Below are 17736 nucleotides of genomic sequence, written 5' to 3'. Positions count from 1 at the left end.
AGTTTTTTATTCCTGAACTTTACTCTTCATTTAAAAATTATTGATGATGGGTAAAAATGGATTGTATTAATATTATAAGTTTAGTAAGTGTCTTGCTATTCAGGATGATTATCTCTTATTAGGGAATTAGGGAATTGTAAGTATAAGCATCCAGAGTCCTCCCAGATTTGTTTATTCTGTTGCAGCACAGACTACCAAAGAGACTCCAGCCCTGCTGAGAGCTCAGGACTTTTTCCTTGGGCTCTAATTAATTCCCTACAGGGCTCTTTATTTGTGGTCAGCTGCCTGGAGAGAGGCTGATTGCCTGGGGATCATCTTGCCTGTCTGTGGCTGACTGGCCCGCCTTGATTCCATTTATTCTGACCCCAGGATATTTGTGGGGAAGATCAGAGCACTACAGTTTTTTGTTGTTGTTGTTGTTGTTTGGTTGTTTTTTTTTTTTTTTTTTTTGGGTTTTTAAAATTTTAATTATGTTTTTTTTTTTTTTTTTTTTTTGATGGGCTTTAGAAATCTTAATGATCACTGGGAACACAGAGACTGAAAGAATGAAAACTTGGCTTTTAGTCCCAGTTCTGCTAGTGAGCTTTGTGACTTTACAAATAGGAGCCGCCATAGGATCATCATCTATGAATGGAGATGATGGCATCTATTAATTGTAACAGGCCTGAAAAACTTGCCATGGGCCAGGCACAGTGCGAGGACTTCCCAGGAGCAGTATCTGTTATTCCTCACAATACTATTGAGTCACACTGTTACCATCCAAAATCAAGGCTCGTAGAGGTTAGGAAATTTGATAAGATCATACAGCTTATTTGGTAATAAAGCTGGGTCCTAAAATGTCTTTAACAATGACATTTTACCTCCTTTTTCTTGGCCCTGTCTCATAGTATAGTGAAAATCAAATGGAGAAATGTATGCACAAGAACTTTGAGAACTCTTGCTACTCTGAGTAGTAGTATTACCTTTCCTAACATACTAATGATAACTAGAGTAAAATAGTGCCTATGCCTAGTTACCTGGTGGAGAGACCTAGTGAAGCTTTGGTTTTCACAGTGCGCAAAGGAATGCTTGGGTGGGACCTGATTTTCTTCTTGGTCACCACCTGTGTATTCTACTAGGATGAGTCCTGAGCAGCATCTACCTCCTGGAGTCCTGGAGGCGAGTATGTGGACATCCTGGACAGCCCACCCATGGGGATGAATGGGAGGCTTCCCAGTACATGAGGCATGCAGGGACCAGTTACTGAGACCATCTGTCATTCCTGTGAATCATGGACATTAGTGAGATGCTTTTGCTGTGCTGGCAAGGAAATCTTATAGTCTCAAGAACCAGAGAGGGAGTTGTTGGAAGAATAAACTCAAGTAAAGACATAACCATGTAAGGTCAAAAGCACAGATTAAAAAAAGATGACCTTGTTTTAGTGCTTGGAAACAAAATGTTCAGGGAAAGGCAAATTGTTGGCAGACAGATTTGCTACGGAAATCTTTTTAAATAGTGAAAGCCCTACAAATAGAGCATAATCCGAGCATCTGGGGGTATTTTGAATTTAGGCAATTATAGTCTGAAGAATTCAGAGTCTGTTTTAAACGTGGGAGGTTGGGGCACTTGGAAGCGTAAAAGCAGCTCTTTTTTGAGTGACTTGCTACATTGTATTTCTCCTTCGTGTTCCCAGGTTATGGTGCAATGCCTGGCACTTAGAAGAGTCTCACTGAACCCTTGTTGAATTTGCTTTGTTGAAATCAGGCATGTTTTTTACTCTGCAGCAGAGCGTGTTAACAGCTTTCCCTGACACCAGGACGGCTGGAGAAAGCTCTTGGAGTGTTGTGAGCTTACAGGCCATTGAGCTGCTCCATCAGGAAAAGGGAACAGCAGTTAGGTGGGCTCAGTATGGCTTTGCTTTGAGGTTTGGTTCATCAGCTACGGAGTCAGTTTATGGATAACTAAGCTATTCTGATTCCTTGGAAGAAGTAGAAAAATTTCTCTTAAAGTAGGTGATCAGTCAAATTTGTAAAATACTCTTCAAGAAATAAATTTTGTTTCTTTAAAGTGTTTTGAGAACTTTGTAATAGACTATAAGAATATTTTTAGAGAAAGGCCCTTTTGGAGACTTGCTTTACTGAATAAATTAGCCTATAAAGTTTTCATAAATGAATGCTTTAAGGTGTCTAATCATAAAACATTAGGAGATAAAGATTTTCTCTTAGTAACTTTATTTATCTGGTTTCTTTGTAAATACCTCTTCCCCTTTCCCCATAAATACTATGATGATAAATTTCAGCTCAGTCACTGACATTTCTATTTCTTGATAAGTAAGACCAAATTAATGAGATTACAATTGTGTGATATTTTTTCAAGCTTGTAATTGGACATCTCATGGCTATCAACTTTTGCTTTTTTTATTTTATAATGTATGTTGAGGTATTAACAACTTCTAGACATTATAATGTCACATAGCTGCGTCATCCTTTCTGTATTTAAATTTTCCATTTTTTCATTTAGCTTTTTCTCATTCTTATTTTTCAAACTTATTGAAATATAAATAAAATACACTAAATTGCACATATTTAAAGTACACAATTTGATCAGTTTTGACATATCTTACACCCACGAAACCATTACTATGATCAAAACAGTAAACATTTCCATCACCCTCAATGTTACCATCTCTCCCTTTGTAATCTTTCCCTCCTGCCACTCCCAGCCCGCCAGGTAACCACTGATTTGCTCTCTATCGTTATAGGTGAGTTTGCATTTCTAGAATTTTGTACAAATATAATCATAAGGGACACCTGGGTGGCACAATTGCTGAAGTGTCTGACTCTTGGTTTCAGCTCAGGTCATGATCTTGTGGTTGTGGGATTGAGCCCTGCCTGCGCTCAGTGTGGAGTCGGCTTCAGATTGTTTCTCCTTCTCTCTCTGCCCCTCCCTGCTCACACACACACTCTCTAAAATGTATAAATAAAATCTTTAATAAAGAAGTAAATAAGTATAGACGTATGGTGTATACTCTTTTTTAGTCTGGCTGCTATTGCTTAGTATGATGATTCTGATATTCTTCTACATTGTTACACATATGAAAGCGATGTTCCTTTTTACTGGTAAGTAGCAAGTACTCCATTATATGGATAGACCACAACTTATTTATCCATCTACCTCTTGAAGGAAATTTGGTTTTGCCCCCGTTTTTAGATAGCTTTCCAAGGAAAGTTGCTTTAAACATTCATGTACAAGTGTTTGTAGGAGTGTATGTTTTCATTTTTTCTTAAATACCTAGGAGTAGAATGGCTAGATCATATGGTATATGTATGTTTAGCTTTTTAAGAAACTGCCAGATTGTTTTCCTAAAGTCATTGTACCATTTACCTTTCCACCAGCATTGTGTGAGGAGGTTCCAGTTCCTTTACATCCTTACTGACACTTGGTATGGTCAGTGACTGTAAAGAAAATATTTTTATGTTTCTGCATGGTTATCAATTCCTGAACAAGTTTGACTGGGACTTGGATTAAAGAATAAGCCTTGGATTTAGTAAGAGATTTACCGCTTTAGAAGAATGTGTTTACCTGTCAAGAAGTAATGAACCTCAGGACCATGGAAACATTCCAGCGCTTGGAAACCCACAGAGGCTACTTGTCTTCCTCTTAGAGACAATTATTTACATTCATGGTATTAGACATGCAGCCATTTGTCTCCTTTATGGTGAGCTATTTGTTCCCATCCAAAGGCTGATAAAACTCACCAGCTTACATTGTGAGGTAGGTACCTAGTACTCTTCTCTTTCCATGTGCCAAGGAAAATTTTTGACACTAAGGAAGCAAATGTTTCTCTCCTTCTCTCAGGGAGTGAAGAGGAACCACTGTCTCTCTCTATAAAGTCCCAGACTCACATTTTTGGTGTTCCTCACCTCTATTACAAATCCCAGTATGTATAGGATGTATGTATAGGATGACATCTGGCTCTCATCATGTTGCCCAGGCAGAAGAATTAGGTTAAAAGGGGAACCAATGTGATTATTGCTATGAATTAGTAATACTCTGTCTCCCATCCAGGAAATCTTGTGTTAACTTTCAGAAAAGTGTGGATAAATCTGGACATTAAGAGCTTAAGAGTAGGTTCTTCTTCTTCTTCTTCTTCTTCTTCTTCTTCTTCTTCTTCTTCTTCTGAACGAAAGTGTGGGGGAGGGACAGAGGGAGAGGGAGAGAGAATCCCAAGCAGGCTCCATTCCCATTGAAGAGCCTGACGTGGGCCTTGATCTCATGACCCCAAGATCACCACCTGAATGGAAACCAAGAGTCGAATGCTCAACCAATTCAGCCACCCAGGCACCCCAAGAGTAGGTTCTTAAAAAAGTTTTAATCATTTCGATTACCGTACCACGATGCTTTTATTTTGCTGTGGTTTTATTTTATATTTTACTGATAAGTAATGATGCTGAACATTTTTTCATGTATTTATTAGCTGTATGTATATCTTCCTTTGTGAAGTGCCTGTCTTCACCATTTTTAAGTTGTCTTATTATTGAGTTGTTAGTGTTATTTATTATATTCTAGATACTAGTTCTTTGTGTATATGTATTGTGAATATTTTTCTTATTCTGTGGCTTGCCTTTTTTGTTTTCTTAACATTGTCTTTTGAAGAGTAAAGATTTTGAGTATAATAAAGTCCAATATATCAATTTTTTCTTTAGAGTTCATACTTCTTTATTTTTTCAAGAAACCATTGGCTAGTCCAAGATTGCAGAATTGCTCAGTGTTTATAAGTTTTATAGTTTTAGTTGTTCCATTTTGAGGTAATTTTTTAGTATAGTGTGAAGTAAAGGTTATTTCTATTTTGATGGACTGTGTTGTTTCTGTTTTCTTAGTTTGTCTCTGAAGTTTGGTGATGCTGAAATTCCCAAAGGTCTTGTTATAAGGTAGGTATGGATACTGCTTTGGAATGTCATAGGTTTAGCACGTCGCATTGGCTCCATGTAATTTATTCATTCAACATGTAGCCCGCTATGTGCCAAGCACTGTGACACGTGAAATGCCACATATAACTAACTATACAAAGTCAGCAATATTATGGTAGGATCCTATAGTAATAATTTCTTTAGTTTCTACCAAAGCATCTATATAAATTTTTCCTTCTTCAGTTAGGACTTAGAAATCACATAAACCTGAAAATGTGATACTCTTTTCCTCTGAGTAAAGAATAAAATATATGTAGAGCTCCAAAGCTGAAGGTCTTGTTTGAAGTTATTTTCAATGTAGTGCCTTACAATGAATTCCACTTATCATTTCATTAGAGCGAAAAGTCTCTGTTAGCTGAATTTCCCAGCAGACAGCCCAGGCCTACGTTTGGCTGTGTTTATGTGTAGGGAAGAATGCATCTGCCAACAGTGGTTTATTCAAGTAGTTAGGGACTGCTCCAGGAGTGGGGGACAATTTCAAGGCATTACATTTGTTTTTTTTTTCTTACAAAAATGAAATGTTTCCGTTCCAATAGGACCAACCTTTTAGTGAAGATAAACAGCTGTGTCTTTAACATTACTTGAAAAAACTAGCAGGATGTGCTAGGACAGTCTTTCCTAAGCTGTGTTCTATGGAACACTTCTGCTATGTAAAAATATTTATCAGTTTCCCCAGGAAAGGGGTTCTGTGGTCAAATGTGTTTGAGAAAGACTGCATACTATGTCCTCCTCTTGGAGATTCACAGTATAAATTTGTATTTGTTAAAGTTGCTGTGAAGACATGCTCTTAAGGAAGATTGCTGCACTTGGTGACTTTGATTAACTTCTCATTTCCTATGTTTACTTTGGAAAGCTCTTTCCTCCGAATATTGCCTCCATATCATGGAGCACTAGCGTTTCACTGGTCATAATTTAGAAAATACATGTTATCATCTTTCAGAGAAACTTTATAAGGAAAATAGAATCCCACAACGTGAGCAAACATATATTCAAACACAAGTATACATATCTCTTTGATATAGGAATGAGTAGTTTTTATTCAAATAGTACTTTTTTCCCCAAAAGGAAAATAGCTTTATGATTATTATTTTTTTCTGATGATAAAGGAATGCAGCAGATGCTGTCAGTACCCCATCTATATCACTTTCGGCTTTTCCATTTGAGAGCACTATAGTCTACCAGCTCAACTTTGAACTGTCAGCCTTTCTTTGCCTAAAAGCTTTCTTTAGCCAAAGGGGTCCACTGCCTCCCATCACTACCCCAGCAGCTCTCAACCAATGACTGAAAGAAGTGTATAAGTACCCCAGCTCCCTCACCCTCAGGTCAGATAATAGGTATGTGAACCACCCTGGTTCCCAGGGTACCCCATGGTCATCAAACCCCACTTGCCCACTGTGGAAACTTGCTTAATAATGTGTCCTTTTGGGGTGTCTTCCATTCCTCTGTCATTTCTCTTTTCTCCTTTTGACATATTTTGAATTCCCAAATAAATTTGGGACCACCTCCCCAAATACTTCTTCTGGTTCACATCATTATCTCAGGGTCTGCTTCTTTCGGAGCCCAATACATGACCAGAAAACAAAAAAAAAAAATCAAAAAATACTTATTTTTGAAAGGAACTTAAAAATCATTCATAATTTAACCATCGTTTGTAACTATTATTAACATTTTGATCCCCATCCTTCCAGAATTTTTTTCTTTGCAGTCACACTTTTTTTTACTGAAAAAATGATCATGACATATTATAACCTTTTTATTGCTGGAGAATATTCTATTCTAAAATGGCTAAGAGTAAAGGTTCTCTAGTCTCAAATTGGATGCAGAGCCTAGCTCCAATACTTAATCTCTGAGTAAACTTGCACAAGCCATTTATTTAACCCCTCTGTGTCTTGATTCCTTGCCTGTGAAGTGAGGATAATATTATTATCTATCTCATGTTAAATAAAATACAAATAAAGAGCATAGAAGGGTGCCTGACACAGTAAAAGCTTTCTTTGGGTTATTACTATTATTTACTTAGCTAATTCTATATTATTATTATTATCCATTTAGTTTTTTTCAACCTTTTTTGCAATAATAGAATCAAGTTTCGATTTTAAAAATGAAAATAAAACAAGCTTTTTGTGTTTTTCTTTTTGAAGGAATTTGTACTGTTCACTTTTGGGGTCTGCCCTGTCATTTGCTTTCATCCGTACCTCTTAGGAGACTCTGGTTCAGCACTAGAAGTAAACTCTTTCTGAGCCAGTTCTACTACCTGACAAAAGAGGGTGCAATTGCACTGCACATAGATTTCCTGTGTCAGCAAATACAAAGTACTTTAGGATTAATACTGTTTGTAATCATTTTCAGATTCACCCTTACCAGTTACAACAAGTTGTACCTCCAGAGCTGGTTTAGCCTGCAGCGAGTCGAGATTATTTTCAATAATTCAATCCAGGCAACTTTTAACGCAACTGGCATATATGCTCCGTCAAGTTACTCCTACCACTGCCAGCGTGTCAGCAGCCTGCCGCGGTATGACGCCCTCTTGTTACCTAGCTACACGGATGATATGTCAAGCCTGTGGGAGGTCACTTTTGTTGATTTCCAGGTAATAAACTAAAACATATGCTCAGTGCACCTGTATATTTGGTGCCAAAGAAACTCAGTGTCTGAAAACACCTGAAATGCAGACGTTTAGGGAAAAGAGAGGAATGGATATCCACCTTTCAAATAACATTGGTGTTTTTTTCTTTAGCTTCTGAGTCATGAAATGGAATAAGATAGATTATTTCCTCTCCCTGTGCACTACTCACACTCTATGCACCCGCCCCCAACTTGCTTTTATGTTCACATTTATGCAGTCACTAATAATTATCAATGAGGAATGCCAGCAATCTAAGCTGGAGTGAAGCTGTGGCGTGAAGCCAGCGACTGACACTTCCTGGAGTGAGAGGCCCTTCTGGGGAGAGGAACTGTTGGATAATTATTTTATTTCCTTCAGGGTGTAGAACAGTGATCCTATCAGGACAGATAAGAAGTACATCTGTAGCATGAGTGACAGCTTTGGCAGTTAGCACAGGAATGGAACTGTCAGCCAGGGAGTCAAAAATATCCCAGAGATCCTCTTGAAAGTATTTGGGGAAAGGCATGGGGGCATTAGACGTTTCTTTTCGCCACCAGAATCTCAGGCAGAGAGACATCTGTCAACTTCCTCTGTCCTGTTTACCTGTGAAAAAAGCTTCACTCGTTCTTCCAACTCACTGAAATAGGCAGGATTTTGCCTATCCCTTTTATGGACACACTTTCTAATCTTTTCCAAATGTAAATGGGTTTACTTCCTCTTCCCCCCAGCTTAAATTTGCAACTTGGGGACTTGATTACAAATTGCTTTTCAGTTACCTGGGTAAACTATTTCACCCTCTAAATTTCTGGCCTTTCTTTTATGGGTGTAAAGAAATCATGGCCTTACTATGTGGCAACAGCCAGGACTCTGTCAGGCGTGGATTAATAGTAACTACTATTTATGAGTCGTCCCCCCCCCAGCCCACTGCCGTGTATCAGCACTGTTGTGGTTATTTTACATACTTTGTCTTCAAAACTTATCGTAATGTTGTAAGATTGCTGTTGTTATCCCTGTTTTAAAAATGGGATGGCTGACATTCTGATGACTACATAATTTTTCGAAATGATATAATTGGTAAATGGTAGAAGCATAATTTGACTTCTGCACTGACTTCAGAGGCACCTTATAATATATATAATGTATATGTATTTACCAATACTTAAAGAGTATATATTTCTCTCACTTGCACTTGAAAAAGAGAAGCAGGCACAAAGTAATAATGAAAACAAGGAATAATTCACACATAATCTTGCCTGATTAGAACAGAGGAATTGACTGACTTATACCTCTTCCTTGTTTCAGAAATAATTTAGGGTGACTTAGAGAAACACTGTAAGATAATTGACTTTGAAAAATGCATAGACCACTTTATACCCATTAGGATGGTTATTATAGGAAAACAAATAAGCAAACCCAAAATAGAAAATAATAAATGTTGGCAAGGATGTGGAGAAATTAGAACCCTTGTAAATTGCTGGTGGGAATTTAAAATGGTGTAGCCTCTGTGGAAAATGGTATGGTGGTACGTCCTCCAAAGGTTAAACATAGAATTACCATGTGATTCTGGGTATATACCTAAAAGAATTGGAAGCAGGGACTTGAACAAATATTTGTATACCCATGTTCATAGCAGCATTATTGACAATAACCAAAAGATGAAAACAATCCAAATGTTCATTGATGGATGAATGAAAAAGGCTGGTGTATACATGCAATGGAATATTACTCAGCCTTGAAAGGGGAGGAAATTCAGATATAGGCAGCAGTACATGAACTTTGATACTCTGCTAAGTGAAATAAAGCAGACACAAAAGAATTGCAGACAATTATACAACAAAAATAAAGCAGTCAAATACTTGTCTGAATCCACTTATATGAAGTGTCTACAGTAGTCAGATTTGGAGACAAAAGATAGAATGGTGTTTTGGGGGCCTGGGAGAAGAGGGGCAGGAGGAATTAGTGTTTAATGGAGTTACAGTTTGCAAGATGAAAAGTTCTGGAGATGGATGATGGTGATGGTTGCACAAATAATGTGAATGTACTTAATGCCACTGAACTGTACGCCTAAAAATGGTTAAGATGGCAAATTTTATGTTATGTATATTTTATGATAAAAAATATAAAACAGAAAAATGGGCAAAGACATGTGGCTGAAGAAAAACAAAGGAAGAAAAGATCAATTAGAGCCACCAGTGAGGCTGGTACACAAAACCACAAGACCATCCGTCTGATCCAGCTGGAAGCGGCACAGTGATTTGGCCCTGAAGCTTTGGGGCATCCAGTATAAGAAAGAATCACTCAGTTACGTGTTCTTGGCGTTCATAAGACTACTGGAAGTGTGCTTGTGGGGAGCACATGACAGCATGTGCCAGCGTCTGCGACAGCAGCCTTACTGTGCACGCTGCAGTGGATGTCACAGGTGGGCCTTGTTAAAACACGTTGATGTAAACAGATGGCAGAATGCAAGCTCAGTCCACACAAGAGGTGGTGGTGATAGTGATTCAGGTATGTATGCAAAAGGCTGCATTCCACATAGGTGGCTTTGCCCACCTGATTTATTCTAAGAATAAAGTGTAGCGTGATGTCACACGCATGGCAAACTGAAGTGCCTTTGGTGGGCTGTCTGGGGACTGGTAAAGTGTAGCCAGCATCACAAGGAGTATGTTTATTCAACTCCAGTTAATTTAATTTTTGCTTCTTAGGTATGCACGCTCAGTATTGCTGGATCTTTGATTTTTCAATAGAAGCTAGAAGTCTGGATTTTTTTTTAATGGGAAATTCTCAGGATATTCAGAACGCTGGGCCTAACAAAACTCCCTGTGGGCTAGATACAGTGTGTGTACAACCAGTAGTCCAGAAAATGGATGGACAACATATCCTTCAGGCATTCTCCACAGATACTGTTCTCAACCAAGTCTTAAGAATTAAGTAACAGTCAATGTGAGGACATTCTCTTTGGCTGGAGTCGCATCATCAGATGAGGCCATCTTTTGTCATTTTGGCAAAAGCTTGACTTTTCAGGCACTAGTCTGAAGAGAAGCCCACTTTGTGTCTTCATAGAGGGTGGGCCGAGGATCCAGAAGCCAGGCCGAGAGTCTCCTTCTGGAGCTGTTTTGGATTCAGTGTAGTGCACAGACAATTGGTTGGGCAAGGCCGCTAAAGTCTATGGCTGCAGTCATAAGCACCCACTTAAGTCATAAAAATGAGTTCTCACTCAAAGCACTCATGGATAATTCAGTTTTCTGATATATCCCTTTGAAACCAACTAGGTGACTGAGGTGATGTGCAGGATTCTATTCTAAAAGCCAGCTAAGTGTGGGAGCTGCCTTCTACAAATGACTGCTCTTCTTTAGTTACTCTGTAGCTCAGTTTCTTTCATTGTGATAGAATTTAGATACAGAGCCAGTTGTCCATTTGAACCTCTTCTAGTTCCAAGTATTTGAGGCACTTCATTTGCACATTTGAGAAAGCTCTTCTTTCCATTCTCTGGGCAGGACGCAAACAGGGGCTGATATACAGCTCTTCCAAAAGCAGTACCAAGTCTGCATGGTACAACTGATAAAGAGTGGGAGGTAGTGTCTGGAGGAAGAAGAGACAGAGCATACCAGGACTTGTAGAGTTGTAAACCAAGAAGTGACTCTGAAGCCACCCTGCCTGGGTTTGAATTATAACTTCAGTGCACTTAAATAAGTAATAAAATAAAAAAAATAACTTCACTGTACTTATCGTTATATGACTCTGGGCAAGTTACTTAACTTTTCTGTGCCTCAATTTCCTCACCCATCAAATAGTAACTTATTCATAGGCTTTTGTGATTTTGAATGAGTTAAATCAGTATCTATTACATAAAAAATCATCAGTAAGTGTTAGCCTCTATTACCTGTATTTTGCCTCATTGGGGATCATGATATCTTCTCTTATGAGACTCTTCCTGTCTATTTCCTGTTGGTAGAATCAAAGGCAGAGGAAGTGAGACTTAATTATTCTTTGTGAAATTTATACTAACATTTATAAAATTTTGAATGCACTTTGAATTTTAGAGACACCACAAAGTTATATTTTAAACGAACTAGAATATTTCTAAGGATCAGATTAAAAGAGGTTTTATTTCAGAGGCTTGAATCTCATGAGCCTCATAATTATGATAACCATACATCTCAGAATATCTGGGTCAGTCTTGATTTAAAATTGTTTCACTGTCCCCATAAGCACACTCACATTTGTTAGGTCATGTGCTCAAATTAGTAAGTACAGCCCCAGTATCTTAAATTTGGTTAGTTAGGAGTCCAGAACCCTCAGCCCAACTGAGAGGTAGATCTTAGGAGAGAGAATATGTCACCTCAGCTCTTTGTCCTGCAGATCCAAGGCTTCGCCATCAAGGGGCGGCAGTTTGCCAAGCCCCGAGACTGTGCCGCCTCCTTCTCACCAGCCATTCTGATCGGCCTGGCCATGTCCCTGATCCTGCTGCTGGTGTTGGCCTATGCTCTGCACATGCTCATCTACCTGCGCTATCTGGAACGGCGCTATGATTTCATCACCTCTCCGGCCCACTTCCCCCAGTTGAAAGCTCGAGATGCAGCAGAAGAGAAGGAGCTGCTGAGGAGCCAGGGAGTCGAGTGCTATGAATTGAGAAGCCAACAGATCTGCAAAGTTTATGTGGAATAACACAGGTCTCTCTTCCTCATGGAGTCCACAGTGGGCTCTGAAAGGAGTTATTTCTGTCTGTCCTCTTTGTCTCGTGATAAAAAGTGTTCACCTCATGGCTTGATTAAAAAAATGCACACAGAAAATACATTTTGGCGCATCTACTGGCCTGTTTAGATAGACTTGAGACAATGAAAAAGTTGTCCCAGGAACCCCACGGAAATAAATATGATCGTCGCCCCAAAACTACTTTGAAAGCAAAGGGATATTTCAAGTTAGGAAGACAGAAAAAACGAATGATGCCATTTAGAAAGGGGGAAAACATACTTGACCCTCTTTGCTTGTGCCAGTTCAGATGTGATAATATAGAACTAATAAATCCAAGGTTATCCGGAAATTCAGAATTTAAAGTATTTTGGAAGTTTGCATTTTTAGAAATTATATGCCAATTTTGTTTTAAAAATTAGTCTTCTCTTTCCCAGAGCTGTTTAGGGAGGACTCTTGTCAATATGGTAGAACACTTTATTCAAGGGCTTTCTTGTCATTTACTTCGCTGTTCAGAGGAACCCCAGATTGCTGTTCAAGTTGTGAAAGAGGGGTGACAGTCTTCTTTCTTACCTTTTCCATCTGGTTGTGGCGCCTAGGCTTGTCTCATTTGTCTAATGTAGACCTCCATTAACTCTCCTAGGCACCACTTGAAATAAGCAACTGAGCTAAGAACAGTGTGCTTGCTATGCAAACACAGCTTCACGGCAAATCTCCTAAACCCCCTTCCAGTGAGATCGTGTCCCTTAAGCTCTTCTTTAATAGAAATTCTGCAGCCACCACCTCTATAGAGGCTGTAGATTTCTCCATAGTCTTTTCCAGTTCTTGACAGATCCTGAAGATTGGCTTCCCCTGAATTTTCACCAAAGCTTCTCTAATATGCCTTGTGTGTTAAAGAGATCTTCTGTGTAAAAAGTACGTTGTATTTCCCTAACTAGGGTTCCACACATGAACTAGGCTTCCTAGTTCATGACCTGCACAAACCTTAGAAAGCAGATGGGAATGATGTGGGTAGAGGATCACGCACAGAGAAATGGAATCTTCTGGGCAGCTGTGGTAATGACTTTGCAGTCTAGTACCATCTTTGATGCCAAGTGTGAATGACAATGATTGGGGTTCCTGATAAAACAGTCTTACGTTGGACATTTTTTCTGGCTGCATTACTCTTGGCCGTGAGTATAGGTTTGGTCCCAGATCTCTCAGAATTCTGTAAGCTCCTGATACTCTATAGTGAATTCGTTGTTGTTGTTGTTGTTGTTGTTTTAATACCTGGAGTAGATTCTGTATTCTGTAACTAAGAATTTTGATTCATGTACTTATTTGTACCAAAGATGGTTATAGGGAACACACCCTGAAGAATATGGGAATCTAGGATTGATTTTTTTTGACTCTATTTAGCCTAAAACCAAGAAGGACTCTGTTAGCATTAGAAAGTGGGAAATAGATAGCCCACATCATTCCATAATGAAATTTTCATTTTGGTGGTTTTGAGTATCCATTGGTGGTATAAATTATTGTTGTTGTTGTAGGCTATAGGTACTTGAAGGATAAACATAACTTATGGTCCCACTGGTACAGTTTGAAAGTGAAAATGTCATTAATAATTTCAAGATAACAGACATAAGCAGAGTTGTGCCCAACTGGGATATATAGTCATCCTAGATATGGTGACTATACCATACAGGTATGGTGACTGCCTTACAGGGTGATACCCTGTAAGTTAAGCTTGCTTTTTCTGTGTTGGAGGGCTTACAGAAAGAAAATAATAGCTTAAGATTTAAAATTCACAGCTCAAGTCATGGTAAAAAAAAAAAAAAAAAATCAGGGAGTTTCTATGACTGATCTATAAGGATCTCATACCTGTTATCAAGGGGCTGACATAGTTGCAAATCAGACACACAGGTCTGATCCTGTAAATTGGTAAAATGCATTTTAGGTAGAATTCAGAGCCTTGCCAGATCTCTTAATGAATATGAGAACACTGATTACAAAATAGAAAAAACTTGAAATAAGAATGGTAACTTTGGGGATAATTTAGACAACTTTAAGGATATTGAACCCATAAACTCCACTAAGTTTTTCTTGCTAGCAGAAGCAACCCTGTAAGATGAAGCTATTCTGACTTCACCAAAGTTAGTTATCTTGCCAGGGGGTGCCAGTTTTCCTCAATGTCTCTAGACAACTGGAATCACACTAGCATACCCCAGAGAACCAATTGCAAAGTCAAATATGGGAGAATAAAAATTGGAAGGTTTTGCTAATTTATGCAACAAAAGACAGAGGGATATGAAGGGGAATGGATTCTGGAGGTGCTAGCTCAGAGAGGGAAATGTATAATTTTATATTGGGCTGAATTTTTTTAAATAGGTTCTCTTACCAGGTTTTGAGTTAAATATTCCAGTTTGAGCAGCTGGCAGTATTTCTAACCATTTATTCAGTTGATTAAGATATGGCCTCAACAGTGACATGCACTAAATGAAATAGACCAGAAATTCATTTGTATAATATAGAGGAAGAAAATAAATTTAACAACTTAGAGAATTGGGATATGGGAGTGGATTTATCATGCATGTCCTACTCTCTATCTCCAAAACTATTTTCCTAGAAGACCTAGAGGACACTTACATTGTCATAGCACTGAACTGAAAAACACTGAGAACATAACATCAGCATTTTTGGAAAAGTGCTCTAGTGGCTGTCCTCTTTAGGCTGTAGATGAAAGCAGGAGATGCTATCCTTGATTCCTTAATCTCAATGGGAATGCCGGGATCCTGGAGTGGCAGAGGTCAGATAGCAGCATAAAAATGTTAGGGGGCTGTAGGGCAGGAATGTTAATCAGATTAGGTCATGTTTGTTAATGGTAAAGTGATCTGTGACAGATGTAGTGGGGCAGTCCACTAAAGAACTCATGTTCATCTGAATAATCGTAATGTTAATAAAATCTAGTCCTCATATGAAAAGACCTTATTTGAACTATCGTGGTGGAGTCCTAGAGCTGAGTCTGTTGATAACAAGAGAGCTCTTGACTGAAGAGAAGACCTCCTAAAAAAAGGGTCTTTGGTCTTCATATTTAATGTTGAGCATTATCACGAATGATTTTATATTTGTCCATTAGGTAGCTTTCTTTTTTGTATTACTTCTGGTATGTTCTGATCTTCAGGTAAAGAACTTACGCTATTCCCATGGATACCTTGATTATTAACCCAACAGGTATGTGATTATAGTCCTATAATTGTTAATGTTTCAGGAGCATAGCCTAAGAGATGGTCTGTCTTCCTGGGAGGTCTGGAACAATATGGCAATGAAAATGATGTTTGATATGAGTAGGAGTTGACTGGGCAGGTAATACGGAGAAGGACAGATATGGCAGAAGGAAACACATATGCAAAGACTGGACTTTACTGTGTGAGAACTGTGAATACATGTCTATGGGCAGTCACATATAATGTATTTAAAGGAGTGAAAGATTAACCTGGAAATAATTGAGGGAACAGGTCATTGTGCTGAACTAAAGGCTTTGAACCTTGACCTGAGGTAATGGAAATGTTCCTGAGGAGATTTTGGAGGATTTTAAGCAAGGAGATTACATGGCAGATAAGTATGAGTAGAATAGGACAGATACTCCATTTAGAAGATTATTGGAATAGTTTAGATGAAAAATAATAGGACATACTCTTAGACAGTGGGGTGAGAGGAAAGAACAAGAAGAGGTATTTAGGAGGTTGGTTCAGTAAGTTTTGGGAACCAGCTGGCAAGTCACAGATGTCTGTTGAGTATCTTCTTTGGGGTGCTGGGTGGATGGTGATACCAATTTCTGCAATCAGGGAGAAATAGGAGAGGATAGGAGTTTGAGATGTGAGGTGTCTGTAGGCAGATCCTATAATAGAGGTCCAGGTAGACAGTTTGGTTTATGAATCTGGGGTAGAATAAAGAGATCTGGACTAGAAATTTGGAAATGTAGCAGATGCTGTCAGTGTCCTACCCATATTTCTTTGCCCCTTACTGCATCCTGACCCATCTCTCATTGCCAGTTACTGCCCTCTAAGGCTGCTCTCCGTGTGTTCATGGCAAGCTGGAAGTGCTGAAGATGTAATGCCTCCCAGGAGCAGCCTTCATGCAGTGACTCTCAGGAGTTGTGAATAAATACCCCAGCTCATTTTCCCCTTGACTGGGATATTTCTAAAGTGTGTTGTACACCATTTCCTGGAGCTCCCCAGCAGGATTTAGCTCTTTTGCCCATTGCGGTATCTTGCTTGATAATGTTCACTTTATTAACTCCCTTCTCTTCCTTGTCTTCCTTGCTACCCGAATGTTTCCTAATGATGTTGTCATTACCTCCAAAATAAACTACTTGTGTTTAAATCCTTGTCTCAGGATCTGCTTCTCAGGAAATCCAAACTAAGACAAGCAGTAATGGGCGTAGAGGGAAAGTTGACTAGTTGACTGCATTTGAAAAATTGCATATTTTTACAGCTTTTACAGAAACATACAATTATTAGAATATAATGCCAGGAACCCTTCCAGGACCCTGGAAGAGAGCTATATAAGTGAGTGTGTGTGTGTGTGTGTATTTTTACAGAGCCTTGACCTTATACACTATGGTGGACACTGGTTAAATAGACTCTGTGAGCTTGCCATCTTCATCTTTGATGCTAAAACTTGAAGTTTAGCATAGCAGTCAATGGGGAAGGGAAAATGGATGTAAGGTAGTGGAGAGCAAGGACAAGCTAGAATCCATGAAGAAGAGCGGGTCCTGTGTCAGTGTTCACTGCCTCCAGCTTTGATACAGTAGTGCCCTTTGTTTAAACTGGCCGAGAGCCGAATGAATGGCTCAGGGATTGAAGATGTTGAAGAAAGATCTAAGAGAAGGTAGGGCATCTGCCAGCCTGGGTGCTGCCCTCTGCCAACAAGGTGAGCCAGCAGATAAATGATAATTTTCTTGACCTACAAATGTACATTGATCCCACAATGTGAAGGTTAAAAAACAATGTGGCTGCACCTTCACGTCCACCTTCTAAATCTCATGCAAATAGGTCTCTCTAATACAGCTTACCTTAACCAGAAACATACAGGGAAATTAATTCTGGGAACCATAGTTCAGCTTAGCTGTATTTTCCTTCCAGGCAAAATGAACAGCCAGGTACAGTCCCCAAAGTCCTGTCTACAGGGAGGATTTCCCTTTACCACTGTCCATCAAGGCCAACCTGGCATGGGGCTGTAGTGCTGTAGCTGCCCAATTACAGGTTGTGCCTTGCATATATTAAGTAGAACCATCTGTAAACCAAGCCTGAGTTTTTTCTTCCTTAGGAACTGCTCACAAAGGACTGTCCATTAGGCCACAGGTATAGGTTGAGAGAGAGACGACAGTTAGTGAGAGTGGGAGGCATGGGCATCTAGATTATATCCTCATGCAACTGACTTTGTGCCTCCAAGACTTGCTTAAGCCTGCTTTCTTTATACAAGTTTTATTTGAGGCTGGAATGCTGCTACTGT

General features: G+C 39.1%; 1 protein-coding gene across 8 annotated transcripts in view; it reads left to right on the top strand.

Annotated features, from left to right (window-relative positions):
* The window catches only part of ATP6AP1L (ATPase H+ transporting accessory protein 1 like), a 46155-nt gene extending 29554 nt beyond the window's left edge, over nt 1–16601 (top strand). For all 8 annotated transcript variants that reach the window (XM_008711080.2, XM_040622125.1, XM_008711079.2 and 5 more), the window contains 3 exons: nt 4860–4910; nt 7299–7539; nt 11914–16601. In XM_008711080.2, coding sequence (XP_008709302.1) covers nt 4860–4910; nt 7299–7539; nt 11914–12219 — 598 coding nt within the window. In that variant the 3' untranslated portion in view covers nt 12220–16601. The remainder of the gene's footprint in view (nt 1–4859; nt 4911–7298; nt 7540–11913) is intronic.
* Nucleotides 16602–17736: the final 1135 nt, after the last annotated feature.

This window comes from Ursus maritimus, unplaced genomic scaffold (genome assembly GCF_017311325.1).
Source record: "Ursus maritimus isolate PB19 unplaced genomic scaffold, ASM1731132v1 scaffold_5, whole genome shotgun sequence".
Classification (NCBI taxonomy): domain Eukaryota; kingdom Metazoa; phylum Chordata; class Mammalia; order Carnivora; family Ursidae; genus Ursus; species Ursus maritimus.
This window is presented reverse-complemented; position numbering and strand designations above follow the sequence as displayed.